This window comes from Caretta caretta, chromosome 8, assembly GCF_965140235.1.
Source record: "Caretta caretta isolate rCarCar2 chromosome 8, rCarCar1.hap1, whole genome shotgun sequence".
Taxonomy (NCBI): domain Eukaryota; kingdom Metazoa; phylum Chordata; order Testudines; family Cheloniidae; genus Caretta; species Caretta caretta.
The window spans coordinates 35,463,433-35,486,283 of NC_134213.1; the positions used below are offsets into that span (position 1 = coordinate 35,463,433).

Consider the following 22,851-nt stretch of genomic DNA (forward strand, 5'->3'; position numbering starts at 1 on the left):
GGGTCCTACTGAAAGGTGAACTGTCAAGTTGGAGGGAGGTTACCAGTGGAGTTCCTCAAGGATCAGTTTTGGGACCAATCTTATTTAATCTTTTTATTACTGACCTGGGCACAAAAAGTGGGAGTGTGCTAATAAAGTTTGCAGATGATACAAAGCTGGGAGGTATTGCTAATTTAGAGAAGGACAGGGATACCCTACAGGAGGATCTGGATGACCTTGTAAACTGGAGTAATAGGAATAGGATGAAATTTAATAGTGAGAAGTGTAAGGTCATGCATTTAGGGATTAATAACAAGAATTTTAGTTATAAGCTAGGGACGCATCAACTAGAAGTAACGGAGGAGGAAAAGGACCTTGGAGTATTGGTTGATCATAGGATGACTATGAGCTGCCAATGTGATATGGCTGTGAAAAAAGCTAATGTCATCTTGGGATGCATCAGGAGAGGTATTTCCAGTAGGGATAAGGAGGTTTTAGTACCGTTATATAAGGCACTGGTGAGACCTCACCTGGAATACTGTGTGCAGTTCTGGTCTCCCATGTTTAAGAAGGATGAATTCAAACTGGAACAGGTACAGAGAAGGGCTACTGGGATGATCCGAGGAATGGAAAACTTGTCTTATGAAAGGAGACTCAGGGAGCTTGGCTTGTTTAGCCTAACTAAAAGAAGGTTGAGGGGAGATATGATTGCTCTCTATAAATATATCAGAGGGATAAATACCAGAGAGGGAGAGGAATTATTTAAACTTAGTACCAATGTGGACACAAGAACAAATGGATATAAACTGGCCACTAGGAAATTTAGATTAGAAATTAGACGAAGGTTTCTAACCATCAGAGGAGTGAAGTTTTGGAATAGCCTTCCGAGGGAAGTAGTGGGGGCAAAAGATCTATCTTGCTTTAAGATTAAACTCGATAAGTTTATGGAGGAGATGGTATGATGGGATAACATGGTTTTGGTAATTAAATATTCATGGTAAATAGGCCCAATGGCCTGTGATGGGTTTTTAGATGGGGTAAGATCCAAGTTACCGGGAAAGAATTTTCTGTAGTATCTGGCTGATGAATCTTGCCCATATGCTCAGGGTTTAGCTGATCGCCATATTTGGGGTCGGGAAGGAATTTTCCTCCAGGGCAGATTGGAAGGCCCTGGAGGTTTTTCGCCTTCCTCTGTAGCATGGGGCACGGGTCACTTGCTGGAGGATTCTCTGCTCCTTGAGGTCTTCAAACTACAATTTGAGGACTTCAATAGCACAGATATAGGTGTGAGGTCTTTTTTAGGAGTGGTGGGTGAAATTCTGTGGCCTGCATTGTGCAGGAGGTCAGACTAGATGATCATAATGGTCCCTTCTGGCCTGAATATCTATGAATCTATGAATCTATGAATCATGGCCTAGGACTCTTGGCATGGCATAGATACATGCCTTGCTGTTGCAGGGGTGAAATCTGAGAAGTCAAAATGGCCTAGAATTTAAAACTTGGATGGTAACAGACGGTGAATCCTAGTGGCAATTGAACATGGTGACATTCCAAACAAAAGAGCTCTCAGCCATGCTTGTAGCTGTGTCCATCACTTCAGCCTGACTCAACAGAGAGTCCAAGCTTCAGCGTAACACACAGACTGGTGATAATCCCAGAATAGTATTATATAGAGTAGGTGTTCAAACCCCTTGAGCATCCTAGATCCTCCTTTTACACCAAAATCCTCTCAGTTCAAAATTTCTGTAAGGGTCTCTATTTCTCACCATAGGCCAAACTTTGCTCTCAGTTTTAGTGGTGTCGTAGATTCCAAGGCCAGAAGGGACCATTGTGATCACTAATCTGACGTCCTGTATTGCACAGGCCAGAGAACTTCCCCAAAATAATTCCTAGAGCAGATCTTTTAGAAAGACACCCAATCTTGGTTTACAAATTGCCAGTGATGGAGAATCCACCATGACCTTTGGTAAATTGTTCCAGTGGTTAATTACTCTCACCGTTATAAATGTACGCGTTATTTCCAGTCTGAATTTGTTTAGCTTCAACCTCCAGCTTTTTAATCTTCAATCTAGCAGAGAAAGCTATAAGAAGAACCCATTATTAAATATTTGTTCCCCATGTAAACAACTCAACACTCAATCCTCTCTTTGCTAAAATAACTAGATTGAGCTTTCTGAAGTCTATCACTGTAAGGCATGTTTTCTAATCCTTGAATCTGGAGTGTCAATAATGAAGTCATTAGAAATACCCTGGATTTATACTGGCATTATCTAGAGCAGAGGGTAGCTTTGTAAGCCTGCAGCACTCCCATTAATTAACCCTTTGGAGACAGCAGCTAAATATACCCCTCCTCCCAAGCATTTCCTTGAGTGCCAGGTTTAAAAATGCCAACGTTCTAATGCCAGTGGGAGTTCTGCGGGTGCTGGGGATGGTACTGGAACCCTGAGGTGGTAGTGCTCATTAAAAGCTAGTTGGATTGAGTAGTTCGCTAGCTTCCCTGCTGAGACGGATGGCGGCATCAGGACGATGATATCAAATAGTAAGGGGTTGCACTAATGAAAGGAAGTTTACTGCATCGTGGCTTCTAAAACAGTTCAGTTGGAAGAAGAGCAGAATGTGCAGACAAGGCAGGGTGCATCAGCAGCAGCAAACATGGTGAGGTTCCATCTTAGAATCATGGAAATGTAGGGCTGGAAGGGACCTTGAGAGGGCATCAAGTCCATCCCCCTGCGCTGAGGCAGTACCAAATAAACCTAGACCATCCCTGACAGGTGTTTGTCCAACTTTTTCTCAACAACCTCCAGTGATGGGCATTCCACAACCTCACTTGGAAGCCTGTTCTAGGATTTAACTACACTTAGAGTCAGAAAACTTTTCCTAATAGCTAACCTATATCTCCCTTGGTACAGATTAAACCTCCCTAGGGATCAGAGATGGGCCTGACCTAGCAGCTCAGCTCTCCACCCTCTTTGTGATGCAGGATCGTTCCCTACAGCGTAATCCTCAGTGCTTGCCCCAGTCCAGATGTAAAGGACCAAGGAATGTCTTCCACAGATATCTCATCCTGAAGAAGCATCTCCTGTTATTAACTATTACTAGTGGGAATGATTACTAGCGCTGGTGATTTTTATAGCCTGGACAGGATACATAGCACCAGTGTAGAGCCCCTTGCCACGTGAGCTATCTTCATTCTCAGTTTTCCTTTGCTCAGTTTCATCCCACTGCTCCTTGTTCTACCTGTAAGACGACAAATGACACTAGACTGAGATGAACGGTGCTCCAACCCACTTCAGAGCAGCCACCACAGGAGGTCCCAATGAGTTCACAGAATTGATTGAGAAACTGATTGGGTTCAGTTGGTGCAATTCCCATGTGCAGCTGCAATGAGACACCTCGGGATGGGTCACCATTTGTGGGGAATTTGGGACCTTAAAGCATGAGTCCATGATGTGAACTAGAGAACCCAGGCTCCTTAGCCCAAAGGGTGTAGCTAGAAGACTCAAAGTGTTATACGTGGCCTGTCCACTAGTGGAGGGCAGAGCACCACATAGCCTGGGTTACGCAGGCCTGGCCTATGCCCGCCAGGATTTCTGGAGATTCTCTGGGGAGCAGAGGGTTGCACTGCCAGGCTGTGGGGGATTGGGTTGTCCTGCCCTTACCTGAAGCCCAAAGGCGAAGCTGAGGAGCTGGCAGAGGCAGCCGAGGTTGAGGTTGAGGAAGAGCTGCATCCCGGTGTCCCTGAGTAGGGCCATGTAGGTGCAGACGTTGACCAGCAGCAGGAGCGTGTAGCAGCGCAGACTCGGGCTCAGGCAGGCCTTCACCACCCTCCACCAGCTGCTGTGGTGTCTGAGGGACAAGGAGACAGGGCTATCAGTCTGCACCCTGCAGATCGGCGTGCTGAGCAGCCTCCAGGCCCAGCACACCCCTGGCCCTGAGAAGGAGAGACTCCCACTGTATTGATAAGAACATAAGAATGGCCATACTGGGTCAGACCAAAGGTCCATCTAGCCCAGTATCCTGTCTTCTGACAACGGCCAATGCCAGGTGCCACAGAGGGAATGAACAGAACAGGTAACCATCAAGGGATCCATCCCCTGTTGCCCATTCCCAGCTTCCGGCAAACAGAGGCGAGGGACACCATCCCTGCCAATCCTGGCTAATAGCCATTGATGGACCTAACCTCCATGAATTTATCTCATTCTTTTTTGAACCTTGTTATAGTCCTAGCCTTCACAACATCCTCCAGCAAGGAGTTCCACAAGTTGACTGTGCATTGTATGAAGAAATACTTCCTTTTGTTTGTTTTAAATCTGCTGCCTATTAATTTTTATTTGGTGACCCCTAGTTCTCGTGTTCTGTGAAGGAGTAAATAACACTTCCTTATTTAATTTCTCCACATCAGTCATGATTTTATAGACCTCTAACATATTCCCCTTAGTCGTCTCTTTTACAAGCTGAAAAGTCCCAATCTTATTAATCACTCCTCATACGGAAGCTGTTCCATAGCCCTAATCATTTTTGTTGCCCTTTTCTGAACCTTTTCCAATTCCAATATATCTTTTTTGAGGGAGGACGACCACATCTGCACGCAGTATACAAGTTGTGGGCATATCATGGATTTATATAGAGACCATATGTTATTTTCTGTCATATTATCTATCTCTTTCTTAATGATTCCTATCATTCTGTTTGCTTTTTTGAGTGCCGCTGCACATTGAGTGGATGTTTGCAGAGAACAATCCACAGTGATGCCAAGATCTCTTTCTTGAGTGGTAACAGCTAATTTAGATTCCATCATATTGTATGTATAGTTGGGAATATGTTTTCTAACGTGCATGACTCTGCGTCTATCAACATTGAATTTCATCTGCCATTTTGTTGTCCAGTCACCTAGTTTTGTGAGATCCTTTTGTAGCTCTTCACAGTCTGCCTGGGACTTAACTATCTTGAGTAGTTTTGTATCATCTGCAAATTTTGCCACCTCACGGTTTACCCCTTGTTCCAGATCATTTATGAATATGTTGAATAGGACTGGGCCCAGTACAGACCCCTGGAGGACACCAGTATTTACCTCTCTACATTCTCTCCCTCCCCAGCCCAGGGGATCCCTATAAAAGATGGGTGGGGACTCAGCCAGCAGGGAGCAGGTGGGCCCATGCTGGGGAAGTAACAGCTATGGCAGTGCCTGCCGCCTCCCCAACCAGCACTGTAGAGTTTACTGGGGAAGGCAATCAAGCCCCAGTGTGGAGTGCTGTTGTTGGGGAGCCTTCTGCACTGGAGGCCCTGGGATTTACCTCAGCCCAGGCAGGCCCAGGCAGCCTGGCTCCACTGGGGTGATATGGCACCCAGAGAGATCTGGTGGGTTTGGATGTGAACCTGCGCCAGAGACGAAGCAAACCCTGACCCCACATAGGACAACGTGAGAGAACCCCCTCAGAGAACATCCTCCCACATAGATCCCATGGGCTTTAATAGGTGTGTGGGACATGGGCATGAGACAGCCCTAAGTTGTGACTTAATAGTCATGCATCTTCCTGCCTGGGCATTATGGGTAATGGGCAATCTGCAGAGTTGTTCCCAATAGTAAAGGCACAAAAGACTAGAGAGAGAGAGAAGAGGGAAGGATTGAGTAGAAAAACCCAAGGGACATCAACAGACAGGAGAGTGGGGCAGATGGGAAACCACCACAGAGACCAGATTGCAAAGCCTATGCCTCTTTGGATTCCTTTACAGCTCCTGTATAGCGAGTAGGAACCATGCACCTGCGTTCGCCCACCTCCCTCACAGGGATTAGTTCTCTTACTTTCTTTTCTGGACCATTTACAAGTACCACCCTGAGTGTGCCTCTCAAGAGCAAAGGGCTGTAAACTCAGTTACCTGGATTGCACATGCCAAATCTCTTCCACGAAGTTGCAAACCCCTTTGAGCAGCACTCCGATCTGCAGGGTCATTAAGGAGAAGGTGAGGTTCTCTGCGACATGGTGCCAGGACTGCTCCATGTGATACAGGGCAAAGACGCAAAGAGCAATGAAGCCCCAGGTTGCATAGTGAGCCCGTTCCCCCCGAGGTTTGGGGATGATCAGGGGAGTTTGGATGCTGGGTCTTTCCATTTCATGAGACATCTGCAGCAAACAGACACACCCAGACATCTTAAACACTGATAAAAACAACAGCCCAGAGGACAGTCCCAGACATTGTTAAAAAGCAGCTAGGAATAAGGCAAATAAGACAATAAGATCTTGGATTTCTAGAGCATCGTGCAGAATCCCAAAGCACTTCATAAACCTACACAATTTATTCATTGACCACTGACATGCAGCCACCTCTGGGGTGGTTTAGCCCTGCATGTTGCAGGGCACTGCTCTAAAATGGCTCTTTCCAAGGGACCGTGGCACGGGGGTATGTAAGCAGGCTGGTGAAGCAACAGGGGCATGGGCAATCAGGCTCAACACAGAGCAGATCCAATGGCCCCAAATCCAGGTGGTGTGGGAGGTGGGGAGAAGGTGCAGCAAGAGGTCACTGCTAACCCAGCCTAGCCTGGATGAGCAGGTGCCCTTCATCCCAGCTGTGTCCTACCCAGACTACTTGTCGATCCTCTTTGCAAATCTATCTCATGCAGACTTCCCACAAAGGGCTGGAATTTGGCCTACGTGCACTGATTTGGTGGGGTGGTTAGTCAGTCATCTTCCTCACAAGGTCTCAAAATTGGCCCTTAAAATGCAAGTAGTGATGTTTGAAAATCTAACCTCGAAGCTTTCTTAGGGTCCTCTCTTTCCTGCTTCAGGAGCTCTTTAAGGTCAAGTGACCCTCTGTTACCATGTTGAGAGAGGATCAGACTGTAGGGAGCTTGTTATGGCTTTAGAGAATTCATGACCAGCTGGGCATTTCGTGAGACTCTGGGACAGATCCTCAGGACTAGCTTTTGGATGCTTGAGGTCATTTGGGGGGAGGTGGCACAAAGATGCCTCTAAGCCACCTTTGCAGCTCCTTGATCCTGCGGCTGCCGAGACTGGTCTAGTCCCAAGGCACAACTTAGAGCAGCCTCAGGGCTTCTCTAAGTTGTACTGGCTGCCAATGGCCCCAAGGGATCATTCTTGCAGCTGGGGAGTCTGAGGACAGAAGGACATCCATTGCCCCAGATGTGCACCCAAGGCTGGGTGGTGAGGTGGACTGAAGATGCTAAGTTGGCTCTGTGCCAGCCCAAGGAGAGATTTACGGAGGAACAAATTAATGAGAACCTCCATCATCAGCCTCAAACATCAGCAGGCAGCAAGCAGCTGCCACAGAATTTTGCAGCGTTCGACTCAGCACTATTCCCAGGCAAGCAGCACTGAGGGGGCCAGACCAGCATCTTGAACCTTGGATTCCTTTCCGATCTGCATGAACCCACTCAGGATCCCATGGGGGAAGTAGCAGCCTCGTTTGATCCCCTCTGAGCTAGGGGTATCTGAAAAGACCAAATGCCAAAGGACTTGGTGAGGTCTGTTGTATTCATTTAGATGGACTATGTGGGTCAAAGGTGTTAATATCACCCCGTCACTGTTTAACCTTAAACAGTGTTAAGCAAGGTTTGGTATACAGAAACATTACTTTGCTTAGTATCATGGCAAACACCATTCAAGGTCTTGTTAATCTTTTATTAAAAATATAGAGAAGAAGGAAAAACAGTTAAAGCATTTTAAATATAGAATAGTAAGTAAAACTTATTTCAGCAACTGTTTCTTTTTTTCTTATCTGGAGAGAGATTTTAGAAGGAAGAAAAAACGTTATTTGAGATCGGTTGGAGCCGTCATTGTTGCTTTTCCTGTTAAAGTCGAGTCCTGTTTCCTAGAAGACAAAAAACGACAAAGACACACGAAGGGGACAAAAAAGAACAGCAAAGGTCGAAAATGCAGCTTCTGGCTCTTTGGGGTTGATATTTTTTTTATAAAAATTACAAAAAAAAGTTTGCTGTTGCAATAGCTTTTGGTGGTTTGAGATTTAATGTGTAGTTAATGGGGTAGCAGCTTTTTATTGAGTTGGCATTTTGTTAACAAGAGGGCGGACATTTAAGTTGTCATTTTAGTAAAAGATTGCTTTAGCAATCCAACAATTTAAAACATTATTTTCCTACTTATAGATAACTAGGTCAGAAGGGACCATTATGATCATGCAGTCTGACCTCCTGCACAACGCAGGCCACAGAATTTCACCCACCACTCCTGCAAAAAACCTCTCACCTATGTCTGAGCTATTGAAGTCCTCAAATCGTGGTTTAAAGACTTCAAGGAGCAGAGAATCCTCCAGCAGGTGACCTGTGCCCCATGCTACAGAGGAAGGCGAAAAACCTCTAGGCCCTCTTCCAATCTGCCCTGGAGGAAAATTCCTTCCCGACCCCAAATATGGCGATCAGCTAAACCCTGAGCATATGGGCAAGATTCACCAGCCAGATACTACAGAAAATTCTTTCCTGGGTAACTCAGATCCCACCCCATATAATATCCCATCACAGGCCATTGGGCCTATTTACCATGAATATTTAATTACCAAAACCATGTTATTCCATCATACCATCTCCTCCATAAATTGATCGAGTTTAATCTTAAAGCCAGATAGATCTTTTGCCCCACTGCTTCCCTTGGAAGGCTGTTCCAAAACTTCACTCCTCTGATGGTTAGAAACCTTCGTCTAATTTCTAGTCTAAATTTCCTGGTGGCCAGTTTATAACCATTTGTTCTTGTGTCCACATTGGTACTGAGATTAAATGATTCCTCTCCCTCTTCGGTATTTTTCCCTCTGATATATTTATAGAGAGCAATCATATCTCCCCTCAACCTTCTTTTAGTTAGGCTAAACAAGCCAAGCTCCTTGAGTCTCCTTTCATAAGACAAGTTTTCCATTCCTCGGATCATCCTAGTAGCCCTTCTCTATACCTGTTCCAGTTTGAATTCATCCTTCTTAAACATGGGAGACCAGAACTGCACACAGTATTCCAGGTGAGGTCTCACCAGTGCCTTGTATAACGGTACTAAAACCTCCTTATTCCTATTGGAAATACCTCTCCTGATGCATCCCAAGACCGCATTAGCTTTTTTCACGGCCATATCACATTGGCAGCTCATAGTCATCCTATGATCAACCAATACTCCAAGGTCCTTCTCCTCCTCCGTTACTTCTAATCGATGCGTCCCTAGCTTATAACTAAAATTCTTGTTATTAATCCCTAAATGCATAACCTTACACTTCTCACTATTAAATTTCATCCTATTACTATTACTCGAGTTTACAAGGTCATCCAGATCCTCCTTAATCTTATTAAAGACTGAGGCAAAGTATTTGTTTAGATATTGGGCCATGCCTAAATTATCCTTGACCTCCACTCCATCCTCAGTGTTTAGCAGTCCCACTTCTTCTTTCTTTATTTTCTTCTTATTTATATGGCTATAGAACCTTTTACTATTGGTTTTAATTCCCTTTGCAAGGTCCAACTCTACTTGACTTTTAGCCTGTCTCACTTTAACCCTACATGTTCTGACCTCAATAAGGTAGCTTCCTTGCTGATCCCTCCCTTCTTCCACTCCCTGTATGCTTTCTGCTTTTCCTTTTAAAAAATACTTTTACATTAAACCTTTAAAGTTTTTACTGTTTATAAAAACTACAAACCCTAAAATAAAGGGGGGGGGGGAGAAAACAAAACAAAGCCTTTGTTAAAAAATTTTAAAAGAATGTATGACTTTAAAACAACCCCCTTTTTAAAAACAAAAGCATTAATGGTTTGCTTTGCAAACCAGAATAACACATGTAAAATTTTAAAACAAACTGTTTTGTTTTAAATCAGCTTTAAAAACCAATTGCTTATTTGCGAAGATATTAGCTAGTCACTAGTGTGTATATATTAACCCTTTAGACCCCATCTTGGGTGCCAAAACTGTTGCATTAATTTAGACAGACTGTATGGACCAAAGGAATGTAACACTGTCACTGTTGAACATTAAACAAGGTTTTGGGTTGGGTCTACAGAGACTTTAGCTTGCTTAGTGCCATGGCAAACAGACCATTAAAAATCATTTTAACCTTCTATTAAAAATATAGAAAAGAAGGAAAAACAGTTAACACTTTACATTTCAAATGGTTTAAGACAGCCTTATTTTAACTACTTTTTTTTTTTTGCGCATTTTAGCTGGAGAGAGGTTTTTAGAATGAAAAAAACCCTTGTTTGACAGTCTTTTAGGTGGTGTTAAATATGATAATAACTGGGTTTTTGGGAGTGGGGTGGTGAGAAAAGAAGTTAGTTGAAATGGGCTGGAGCTGTCATTGCAATAGCTGTTAAAGTCCAATCCCATTTCCTAGAAGACAAGACAAAGATACATGAAGGGGACAGAACAGGGCATCAAAGATGAAAAATGCCACTTCTGTCTCTGGGGTTGATTTTTACTTGCAACTTTACTGCTGGAGAAACACAGGCAGTTTTATTAGCTACTTTGGGACTCAGCAAACTTGTACCAGCGTTGGGCTATTTAGGGCATTGCATTTAGCTGCCTTGGTTTGATCACAGGGTACAGCCATGTTGCAAAATGTACACTTTTGGCTGTCTAAGCCAGACTCTCACTAGACAGGAGGAAAGGTGGGGAAGGAAAAGGACACACTGGAGGGGAGGGGCAGGAGAAAAGCCTCACAGTGTCATTTGGCTTGGTTTCTTCGGCCTGGTCAGGACATTTTTTAGACTTAGGATGACAAAGACCCGGGTTCTCAGGACATGGCAGGGGTGACAGCCATGAAGGTGAAGATCATGTAACACCGACAGACCGCGGTCTTCAGCAGTTCCAGAGATTTCCCTACACCCCCCCGGTGGGGGGGGAGGATGTACACCCCCCCCCGAATTTCCCCAACATCCCCCCCAGTTTTGTGAACTAGTTACATTCAGTGTTGCCAATTTAGTGATTGTTTGGAAAACTGAATTGAAATTGAAACATTAATACACTTTATATGGTTTTAAAGTGTGTATGATAAAATACGTGTATCTGAAAAAGTATAATAGATTTGAAAAATATGAACATAGACTAACTTCCTTATACAGCTGTTGGTTTTTTATGACAATGTCAGTGCATTCATTTCGGTGATGTTAGCCAACCTAATAATTTCAAATGATGATTTGTAAGCAAAGTCTAAATGAGCTCTCCCTGACAGCTAGTGATGAGCTGGGGGCTGGGGAGAAAGGCTTCAGAACCGGATTGTATTTACATTCACACCTAATCTACCTAGGTGTCCAGCAAACAGAGCTGAGTTGTCCAAGTGATAGATTTTGGCTGGGGTTGGGTTACAAATCACTTGAATGTGGTGGTGGTGGTGGTGAAATGAAATATTGTTATTCTTACTGTATGAGTAAAGGGCAGTAGAACTGTACTTAGCCTGTGCTGATTGAGGTTATCAAGAGAGAGGGTGGGGACAGGTATTTTGCTTGATGGTCTGCCTGAGTCACGAGTACTATTTGACCTGCCCCTCTCCACTATTTAAAAACAGAGCTGATTAGGCTCCATAGATAGTCTTATTTTGTTAAGTGACCACTACAGTTGAAATCACTGATAACCAGGTCTAAGTGCTTAGACCTGCTGAGGGACAGTGTTTCTGTGGAAGGGATGGCCCAGTCTGCACTAGCAGCGAGGTTCCCCCACTGAGAGCTCAGCTGAAATCACTGAGAGCTGGGTGGAATCTCAAGAGACCAACTCCACAGAGGTCACAGTGGCAGGTGGCAGCAGAAGGTGATGGCGCAGAGCCATTGGCAACAGATGGATGGAGTGAACGGTGGCACAGTGAACAACAGTGGCCAGAGTGAACAGTGAGCAGTTGGAGGAACGAACAAGGTACCTTCTTGCCCCCCACCTGGGAGGTGAACTCATGTGAAAGCACCTCTGAACTCTGAGTCTCCACTGATCAAGGACAACGCCGGTGAGTGCTAATGAGGCTGTTAAGAATACTAGAGACACAACACAGTTCATGCGAACACACATGGCTGTGGCATCACACTTTCTATTTAAGCAAGAGATACCACACACTACAAATTGGAGGCCAATGTTAAGTGCATTGTCACTTGTTCATCCTGAAGTTGAACACTGGTTCTGAACAAGACCAGCAAATGCTCATTATTTTTCTACAAGAAACTCAACTGACTGGCTAGAAGCATGCGGTGCAACAGTGAAAGACTCAACAGTTGAAAATGTGAAGAACTCTCTCACCACGTTCAAAAAATTTGCATACATGGCTGAAGAACGCACCAATGCAAATGGGCATCAAGTATTAAGTCATTGTGTAGTTATCTTGATGTCAATGGTAGGCCAGTAGATGCATTTCCAGATGTTCAAGTTCTTGAAGACACATCGGCTGCATCTGTGACAACCCACATCTTAGAAGAGTTAAATGCTCGTCAATTGGACCCCAAACAGATGGCTGCTTGTGCATTTGATGTAGTTGCAAACTTCTCTGGAAGACGAGGTGGAGTACAAGTTTTGCTCAGAGAAAAGTGTAACCCTAATCTCTCCTATACACGCTGCAGAGGCCATCTACTCCAACTAGCACTAAGTATGAGCTGCAGACTCTTCAAAAGACATTAAAAAAGCTATAAATTTAATGTCTTCATTATATTCTTTTTTCAGCAAGAGTCCAAAAAGACTGAATATCTTGGAAAATATAGAAGATAGACTGGGACTGAAGTTCAAATTAGTCCAGCCTGGGAAAACCCTCTGGCTTTCTCATGAGCGATCCTTGGCTGTTGTCTTAAAATTACTCCAGCCGTTATTACTGGCTTTGGGAAGTATCTACCAAGATGGGATGGATCTAAGTAGTGAAGCTGGTGGATTACTTTTGCTACTACGTTCAGAGAAGACTATTGCCATTCTCTCTCTTGTAAGTCTACTGTTGAAACCACTTCGGTCATTAAACAATGCCATCCAGGCATCTACTACAACAGTAGTAGATCTTTGTCCAGCAATAGATGCTATATTTGGATCAATCAGAGAGCTATCAATTGAAAAAGTACTGGAAGAAGCAAAGACTTCAATCCAGAAGTTGACTAATGAAGGCATTTATATTGAATCCTTAAGTGAAGAGGACAAGAAGTGTTTGTTAAGACAACTGAAAAAGTACATAGATTTGATTCTTAAAAATCTACAACAGCGACTTCCAGATTCTTCTCAACCTCTATGTAGCTTTTACGGATCCCTGTCCTATAAAACTCCAAAAGTTGAGTGGAGAGAGGCACTACCAGCAATGGGGCTGCCATGTGCTCAGGACAGAATAGAGAATTTGAACACAGAGTAGAATATCATACAATGAATGAATGAAGATTTGACTTCAACTTCTTTTTTATCATCACTAGTGGCTCGACCCGATCTTTGTGCTCTGTTTCCTAGGATGAAAGAAGTAGGAATTCATCTCTTGCTACTCCCAGTCACAACAGCTACAGCTGAGCGTTCTTTTTCATCACTGAATAGAATTTTGTGTTCTGAAAGAAGTCGCTTTCTGCCTGAGCATGTGAATGAACTAATGAGCATATCAGCTGAAGGAATGGAAGTACCAGACACATGAGAAGCCACCAAAGATGAATGCACTGCATTCAGGAAGTTCATTAACAGAGTTGTGCAAAATTATAACAAGAAACCAAGAAGGATGTAGATGTAGTGCTTCACAGAAGGCTTGAGTAGCCAACTTTAATTTGTGTGATGATTTTAGAACATGAGTTAAATCTAATAAAATGGTCATGAAACATTTTTCAGTTTTTACTATGGTGCTGTACAGCACACCTTCATGCTCACGGTCTCACCCTTCATCGGCCCTGACCCCCTCCTCCCCCCCCTGTAAATTTGAACACCCCCGCCCCCTTTCAATTCCTGGGGAAAACACTGACAGGTTTACATAGAGACTGTCCAGTTTGACCAATGTACATGGCAGAGGGGCATTGCTGGCCATGTACATTGGTCATACTGGACAGTCTCTACATAAAAGAGTAAATGGACACAAATCAGATGTCAAGAATTATAACATTAATAAACCAATCGGAGAACACTTCAATCTCTCTGGTCACGTGATTACAGACATGAAAGTCGCTATTTTACAACAAAAAAACTTCAAATCCAGACTCCAGCGAGAAACTGCTGAATTGGAATTCATTTGCAAATTGGATACAATTAACTTAGGCTTGAATAGAGACTGGGAGCAGCTTAGTCATTATGCAAGGTAGCCTATTTCCCCTGGTTTCCCCCCCCCCCCCCACGTTCTTGTTAAACCCTGGATTTGTGCTGGAAATGGTCCACCTTGATTATCATACACATTGTAAGGAGAGTGGTCACTTTAGATAAGCTATTACCAGCAGGAGAGTGGGGTGGGAGGAGGTATTTTTTCATGCTTTTTGTGTGTATATAATAAGATCTACACTTTCTACAGCATACATCCGATGAAGTGAGCTGTAGCTCACGAAAGCTTATGCTCAAATAAATTGGTTAGTCTCTAAGGTGCCACAAGTACTCCTTTTCTTTTTGGGGAAAACACTGTCTCTCTCTCTCTCTCTCTCTGCCACTAGATGGGACAGACCACCACATGCTGGAGGTGTGTGGGTTACACTCACTCCAGCAGTCAATTTTTCTTTTTCTTTAAGTCTTTTTCTTTAAGAACCCAAAATGCGAGTGATGGGTGGAATAGCCCCTCCCGCAGGAGTGGCAGAAGGTCCCTAACAGTGTAGGGGGGGGCCACCCCCACCCTATCCCTTCCACCCAAGCCCCTGCCCCCATGCTGCCCATTCCCCCAAAACCCTGCCCCCGCTTGCTCTTCTCCATCCCCTCACCACCATCGCTTGCCCTTATGGCTAGTAAAACATGGGAGGGCATGGCCTCCTGGCTCCCCCATTCTGGCACCCTTGCCCTCCCCTCATTATTTTGTCTACCAATTACAGTAGCCCCAATTTCTGATTTTGGTTCACTGCTTGCTGGTTTTACACTTTTCTTCTTTACCAAACACAATTTTAAATTATATTAGTGCTTGAGTTATATTAGTAGCCTTTTCGTTTGGACTGATTTAGTTTTTGTGTGTTTCTTGTGCAACTTCTCCCATTTACACTTATCATTACAGGGTATTGTGACATTTTATGAATTTACATATAGTTTTTCAGTTGAGCTGACAATTAAGTTAAATTTCTAGGCCCAATTATTATAAAATTATATTATATTATTATATTATATTTATTATAATAAAATTATTATATAATTATTAAATTAATCAGTTCCCCATAGGATCGGACCTTTGTTTTGGTTCATAAAACCACAATTATAAACAAAAACCTTATTTTAGTTTAAGCCCATAGAAGAACTATTTGGTTGTATTTTAAGGTTTGCAAATTTTTTATTTTAAAATTGGGATTTACAAATTGTATTTGATTAGATGTTATAAAAATACAGTTAAACTTTTTAGCTGTTAATAAAGCTAAAATCTTATTTTACCCCTCTGCTGGGTGGAGTTGGCACTAAGGAGGGCTGGGTTCAATATCTAGGGGCTCCTCTTAACACAACACAGAACTGGCTCAAGCCCCCACCTAGTAATCTGGGAAAATTTACCACCACCCCAGAGTGCCTCTAAGAGCCAATACTTCCCCTTTCACAAGCACTGAGTGTGTAAAGAGAACTTTCATTAAAAGGAAAAGGGAACCAAGCATTAGTTTGGGAAAACACAACCGCCACATTCACCAGCACACAACCCTAAGCGAACCCACCCTCACAGTAGATGAGGCAGTGTCTTCCGCATCAGTTTCCCACCTTATGGTGGGAAAGTCCTACAAAGAAATGTCCCTTTAACACATCACCCCCCATCTCCCTCCGCTGCACCCTACTCACAGTTGGCTGTCCTTGGTTAGCAAAGACCCAGAGTTCAGAGGTGGGTTCACAAGGGTTCACCTCTCACCCCAGAAATGGGGGAGGGGCACCAAGCAATGTGTGCAGTCACTTTGCGCCTCTATAACTGGCTGTTTGCTGTTGCCTCTGCTGCCACTGCTTTACTCATACAATAAGTAAAACAGTTCATTCCCCGGCTCTCAATACTGAAGCGATCTGTAACCCAGCACCAGCCAAAAGGGATCATTTTGGCAAAGCAGCTCCATCATCATGCCGCATGCCTAGGCAGATTAGGCATGAATATGCAAACTAGGTCTGTTCCTGAAGTGTCTTCCCCCAGCTCATCACTAGATGTCAGGGAGAGCTCATTCACACCCTGCTTACACTTACAGCTTATTTTATTTGTTGCTAAAACAAAGCGCTAGCTGCTGTTATATTTGTAAGATGTTTAATAACAAACCAGTTTTTGTTACTTTTTTTTGTCTGTGCACTTAGAATGTGTAAAGATGGAAAAACATTTTTCTTTTTTGCTGCTGATACATTTAAAGCTACACATTTATACAAATTGTGAAAACCTCATGCACTAGTGGTTCGGTTTGCTTACATCAAGTTGCAGTGGGGGAGGTTTAGATTGGATATTAGGAAAAACTTTTTCACTAAGAGGGTGGTGAAACACTGGAATGCGTTACCTAGGGAGGTGGTAGAATCTCCTTCCTTAGAGGTTTTTAAGGTCAGGCTTGACAAAGCCCTGGCTGGGATGATTTAACTGGGAATTGGTCCTGCTTCGAGCAGGGGGTTGGACTAGATGACCTTCTGGGGTCCCTTCCAACCCTGATATTCTATGATTCTATGATCTGGAGAAAAACCATTAGTGCTGATGGTATTTTTACCCAAGTGTGCTGCTTTTAAAAAGACAGCAGCAAAATGATGATTTTGGGAATTATTTTTGTATTTGTGAGCTATTTGTGACACCTAAAGGCAGTCAAAATTTGAAGCAGGGCTGTCAATTAATCACAGTTAACTCAACCGATTAACTCAAAACAAATTAACTTGATTACAAAATTAATCATGATTAATCACAGTTTTAATCACACTTTTGAACAATAATAGAATACTAATTTAAATTTATTATAAATATTTTGGATTTTTTCTACATTTTCAAATATATTGATTTCTGTTACAACACAGAATACAGTGTATAGTGCTCACTTTATATTATTTTTATTACAAATATTTGCATTGTAAAAGAAAATAAAAGAAATAATATTTTTCAGTTCACCTCATTCAGGTACTATAGTGCGATCTCTTTATCATGAAAGTGCAACTTACAAATGTAGAATTATTATTTTTTTACAAAACTGCAGTCAAAAACAAAACAATGTAAAACTTTAGAGTCTACATGTCCACTCAGTCTTACTTCTTGTTCAGAGAATTGCTCAAACAAGTTTGTTTACATTTACGTGAGATAATGCTGCCCACTACTTATTTACAATGTCACCTGAAAGTGAGAACAGGTGTTTGCATGGCACTGTTGTAGCCGGTGTTGCAAGGTATTTACATGCCAGATGGGTTAAACATTCATATGCCCCTTAGTGCAATCTGCAAGTTGAAACATGATCTCTTTCTCACAATCATCTGGGACCATTTGCTCAAGTCTCAGAGAACTATCCTTCTTGGTTTTGCTCCCATCTATCAGAATCTGCTTTTTTGCAGCATGCAGCGGAGAGAGAGGCTGGTCCAGTGGCTAGAGAGCTAGTCCTGAGAGACCTGGGTTCTACTTCCCCCATGGACTTCCTGTATGGCCTCAAGCCAGTGCCTTAGGGTCAGAGTTTCAAAGGTTTTTAGGCACCCAAAGATGAAGCTAGGCATCTAAGCTTCCAGGTGCCTTTGAAAATCCCGCTAGGTTCCAAAACACCTTTGAAAATCTGGCCCTTAGTCTCTCTGTGCCTCAGTGCTCCACCTGTACAATGGGGATAACAGCACTGCTCTACCTCACTGGGGGACTGTGAGGAGAAATAGGTTAGGGCTTGTCTACACTTGCAGCTGTAGAGCGCTTTGGGTTAAACCAGCCTTTGGAGAGCGCACTAGGGAAAGCGCTCCAGTCTGTCCACACTGAGAGCTGCAAGCGCACTGGCATGGCCACATTAGCAGCACTTGCAGTGGCACTGGGAGCGGTGCATTATGGGCAGCTACCCCAGCGTTCCAGTGGCTGCAATGTGCTTTTCAAATGGGGAGGGGCTGGGATGGAGTGTGTTGTGTGTATGTGCAGGAGAGAGAGTGGGTTTTTGGGGTGCTGAGAGTGAGTCAGCACTGTCTTGTGAGTTCAGACCACTGCTCCTTCCCAGCCTCTCTCTCACTCACTCACTCAAAGCAAACATTAGCTGTTTGTTTTTTCCCTTGGAGCAGAAAAGCAGTTTGAAAGGGCCACTTCCGCATTCCTCCCGAGTTCACAACAAAGACAAGAGAGGCCACTTCAGTTAATGGGATTATGGGACGTTTCCGGAGGGCAATCAGAGCGCTGTAACTGTAACTCCTCGTTTACACTGGAGCTGCAGCGTCTCACCCAATACACAACAGCCGTTAATCCTCTTGGGGAGGTGGAGTACCAGGAGCGCTCCAGCCAGGGAGTTAGACCGCTCTACGTGCCTTGTCAGTGTGGACGGGGAGTAAGGTAGAGCGCTCTAGGAGGCTTTATTGCAGTATAACGTGCCAGTGTAGCCAAGCCCTTAGACATTGTGAGGCGCTCAGATACTACGGTGATGGTGTCACATGCTATCCCTTCCCTTGGCAGGCCCGTCCCTAGCTATTCTGGGGCCCTACGCAGCCCCCCTGCAGGGTGTGGGGGGGGGCCAGGCCTCCGCGGGGGTGGTGGGGGCTGGCCCCAGGTCTCCATGGAAGGGTGGGGCTGGCTTGGGGGTAGGGGGGAACCACCCCCCAGCACTCAGCTATGGCGCGGCTGGGGCCAGGTCCCTGCACTTCCCACCGCAGGTGAGTGCAGGCCCGACTCTGCTACAGTCTTCAGGGGCGGGAAGAGCTGGAGCTGGGGTGGGAAGAGGTGGGGCAGGGACAGAGCAGGGCGGGGGCTTTGGAGAAGGGGTAGAGTGGGGGCGGGGCTGGGGGGAACAGCAGTGGGAAGAGGCAGGGGAGGAGTGGGGGGCCTGGGGAAGAGGTGGGGCGGGGAGCTGGAGCAGCTGCCCAGGGCACCAGAAAATTTGCATAGTTTGCGTATGGGTAAGGACGGCCCTTGTCCCTTGGTTTTGGCCCCTTCTTTTCACCTATCCCCCTCACATTTCCCTCTTTTCTTAATGTAATCTTGGCTGTACTTCTTCCGAATCCCCTGTGTTCTGTCTTAAACCTCACCCCCGGCAGAGGCATTTCTGTTTTACAGGCTCAGCTGAGGACTTCCAGATCCTTAATTTAATTACCAGCCCTTTCTTATCTGAATCACTCTGCCTGTTTGTAAACGAAATACTGACTCCCTGCCCTAGGGGCACAACCTGGGAGCCGCACCTCCCTGCAGAACTCAGGATGCACAAGTCTTAGCGGCAAAAGAGAAAGAGGGCTCGGCTACACTTGCACGCTCCCTCCCCCGCCTCTCTCTCATTCACTCAAAGCAAACATTAGCTGTCTGTCTGTTTTTTCTCGGAGCTGACAACGGAGCTTTGAAAGGGCCACTTCCGCATTCCTGCCGGAGTTCACAACAAAGACAAGAGAGGTCACTTCAGTTAATGGGACGTTTCCGGAGGGCAATCAGAGCGCTGTAACTGTAACTCCTCCTTCACACTGACGCTGTAGCGTCTCACCCAATACGCAGCAAACCTTATCCCTCTGGGGGAGGTGGAGTACCAGCAGCGCTCTAGCCAGGGAGTCAGAGCGCTCTACGTGCCTTGCCAGTGTGGACGGGGAGTGAGTTAGAGCGCTCTGGGAGGCTTTATTGCGGTATAACGTGCACGTGTAGCCAAGGCCAGAGATGCTCTCTGGGATAGCTGACCAGAGTGCACCGCTCCAAATAGCACCGCAAATGCCGCACATGTGAACGCGCTATTGTGCAGGCAGCTGTCAGTGTGAACACACAACAGCGGTTTTCCTTCGGTGCTCTCTGAGCAGCACTGTAACTGCCAGCGCTGAGACTTTGCCAGTGTAGACATGCCCTCAGTTAAGAGCTCTGCCTGGGGCTAGGAGATATGCCTAAACTGAGGAGAGGGGGGCAGAAGCCCTGCCCCCTTTAAATGGCACCCCTGACACTGGCGCCCGAACCATGGCCCTGCCCCCATGCTACCCCTTCCCCCTGAGGCCCTGCCCTTGCACTACCCCTTCCCCCGAGGCCCCGCTCCCATGCCACCCTTCCCCCCAGGATCCCCCATTTTGGCACCCCTGGCCCAGGATCACATTGGAAATTGGGAAGCAAGGACATAAACCCAGGTCTTCCAAGCGCTAGGCTAGTGCAGATCTCAATTCCTAGCTACCTACTGAGCCTTGCCCCCTTACAGAGAGTGGCAACTGTACTTGCGGCACTGGCCATGACCTGATGTCCCAAACTGGGTCCTGTCTGTCTGGGTTTGGTACTAGTGCCTGTCACTGTAGCATCAGACTGTCCCTCATGTTAGCCTGACAATGGCCAGGGCCCTAGTGGCCATATAGAGAGCTGTGCTTGGGGGGAAGAGATGCGGAGTATGGGCCAACAGGCTGTGGGAGGAAAGCTGTGTCACCTAGAAGGTCCTGCAGGGCTAGTTGGAGATGGTCAGATTCCGTTGAGTCTAACCTCCTCAGGTATCAGGGGGTAGCCGTGTTAATCTGTATCCTGTTGTTTTTGTAAACTCCTCAGGTCTCCCAGTGCCAAGTGGGCCGAGTGGGATGTAGTTCTGTCAGGAGGGCAACTGCTGCTCCGGTGGGCTCACAGGACAACATTCTGGGGAGCGGTTTAAGAGAGAGATCCTCCCTCCACCAGACACCTCCCAACCCTATTCCCTGTCTCCTCCTCTTCCCAGGTCAGCATGGACTGACCATAGGCTGAGAACCACTGCCAGTGGGATCAAAGAGCCATGGGCCTCCTAAGGCCTGGCTGCCTCCAGCCTCCAAAGCACCAGTGAATAAGAACAAGGCAGAGGCAGGGTTCAAGCTGTCTGTCGGCGTTAGGTCTGGACCAGCTACCCTGGCACTGGAGGGCGGGAGCTGCTCTGCACCTTCTGGGGAATGCTGTGCTCACCTGTGCAATTAACAGCCCGTGATTCTTGAAGCTGCTGTGATGTCTCCTTCTCCGGTGGTTGGCTCCACGCCCCGGCCAACACACTTTGCTTTCCGAGGCAGGTCAAGAGCAGAAACTAGAACCCGTTGCTCTGCCACAAGACAACTGAAATCTCTGCGTGAAGATACCCAGAGTGGGGGTTTGTGGAAATTCATTCAGAGCCGGAAGATTCATTGAGAAGAGCAGCCCAGAGAATGAAAATGAAACCAGCAGCCTGCATGCAATTAATTCCTTATATTCCTCCCGCCCAGGCTGAGAGCTCTTGTGTTCTGTGGTCACACAGGCAGGGCCGGCTCTAGGCACCAGCAAAACAAGCAGGTGCTTTGGGCGGCACATTTCTAGGGTGGCATTCCGGCACCGGCCCTGCCACCACTAGAAATGTGCCCCTGCCGCCCCAGCTCGCCTCCGCCTGCTCCCCTGAGCGCACTGCCGCCGCGCCGCTCCGCTCCTCCCACCTTCCTCCCAGGTTTGTCGCGCACGAAACAGCTGATTGGCGTGGCAAGCCTGGGAGGGAGGAGAAGCCGAGCGGCGGTGGTGCAGCGGGGGTGAGCTGGAGCAGGGAGCAATTCCTCTACCCCCCCCTGTTACTTCCTACGCTCCCCCCCAACCCTCGCTCACCTCAGCTCCGCCTGCTTCCCTGAACGCACTGCCTCTCCCTTGCCTGAGAGGGAGGGGGAGAAGCCGAGGGCCAGCATGTTCAGGGGAGCAGGTGGAGGGGAGGTGAGCTAGGGTGGCGGGTTGCAGGGGGGGAGCCACAGGAAGTAATGGGGGGGCAAATGCGGCACGCCCTGGGAGGGAGGCAGGGCTGGGGATTTCGGGAAGGGGTTGGGAAGGGGCGGGGTTGGGGCAGAGCCAGGGGCATGAAAAAAAAGCGGGGGTGGCCCAAAATTTTTTTGCTTACGGCAGCAAAAATCCTGGACCCGGCCCTGCTTACAATCCTCCGCCCAGGCTGAGTGCTCTTGTGTTCTGTGGTCACACAGGCAATCTGCAGCACAGGGACTGGGTTCTTTGCAAAGCTGAGTGGGAAGCTGCAGGTGTCTCTGATATAAACTGATACTGGCCATTCCTAGAAGAGCCTGCATCTCAGCCCTTTCATCAGCCATGGGGCTGTACCCTGGTTTAAAAAAAAAAAAAAAGGAAGTCAAACAGGGCTGGAACTTGTGGAGGTCAGCAGTTTGCTTGGGAGGAGTTTAACATCTGGCAGATAATGCACTGACAATGAGGAGCATTTATAGGAAAATGGTGTCACATGTATAGGTGCCCAGCCACCGGCGCCCCCCCGCCCCCCTCCCAGAAGCTGTAAAGGTTGGGGAATTCCAATGCACACAAAATAGCCTCCCCAAACATACTGGAATAAATAGTACTTGAATATTTCAGTGCGGCTTAATTACCTTATACAGCTTTGAAAGTCCCAACGTTAATCATTAAAGTCACTAATGAATCATATGCGAGGGAAATAATCAAAAGTCAAAGTCCAATGAAGTCCCTGGGTGTCTTCACTGGGCTTGGGTCAGGCCCGCAGGCAGCAAATAGAATTCATAGTTCAAAAATAAAAGATAGGCAGTGGTTCTCAATCAAGGGTACACGTACCCCTGGGGGCATGCCGAGGTCTTCCAAGGGTACATCAACTCATCTAGATATTTGCCTAGTTTTACAGCTTGCTACATAAAAAGCACTAGCGAAGTCAGTACAAACTAAAATTTTGTACAGACAATGACTTGTTTATACTGCTTTATATACTATACACCAGAGGTGGGCAAACTACAGCCTGTGGGT

The 22,851-nt window shown here is 45.9% G+C and overlaps 1 protein-coding gene and 1 long non-coding RNA gene across 2 annotated transcripts in view; one reads left to right on the plus strand and one right to left on the minus strand.

Moving 5' to 3' along the window:
• Nucleotides 1-21,521, minus strand: part of STING1 (stimulator of interferon response cGAMP interactor 1) — a 29,583-nt gene extending 8,062 nt beyond the window's left edge. The window contains exons 1-3 of the mRNA XM_048861257.2: nt 21,037-21,521; nt 5,857-6,101; nt 3,639-3,825 (exon numbers count right to left, since the gene is read on the minus strand). Coding sequence (XP_048717214.2) covers nt 3,639-3,825; nt 5,857-6,101 — 432 coding nt within the window. The 5' untranslated portion in view covers nt 21,037-21,521. The remainder of the gene's footprint in view (nt 1-3,638; nt 3,826-5,856; nt 6,102-21,036) is intronic.
• LOC125641399 (uncharacterized) lies at nt 18,345-21,066 on the plus strand. Its single transcript, XR_007358039.2, has 2 exons — nt 18,345-18,501; nt 20,656-21,066. It is a non-coding gene; the product is annotated as an uncharacterized LOC125641399 (long non-coding RNA).
• Nucleotides 21,522-22,851: the final 1,330 nt, after the last annotated feature.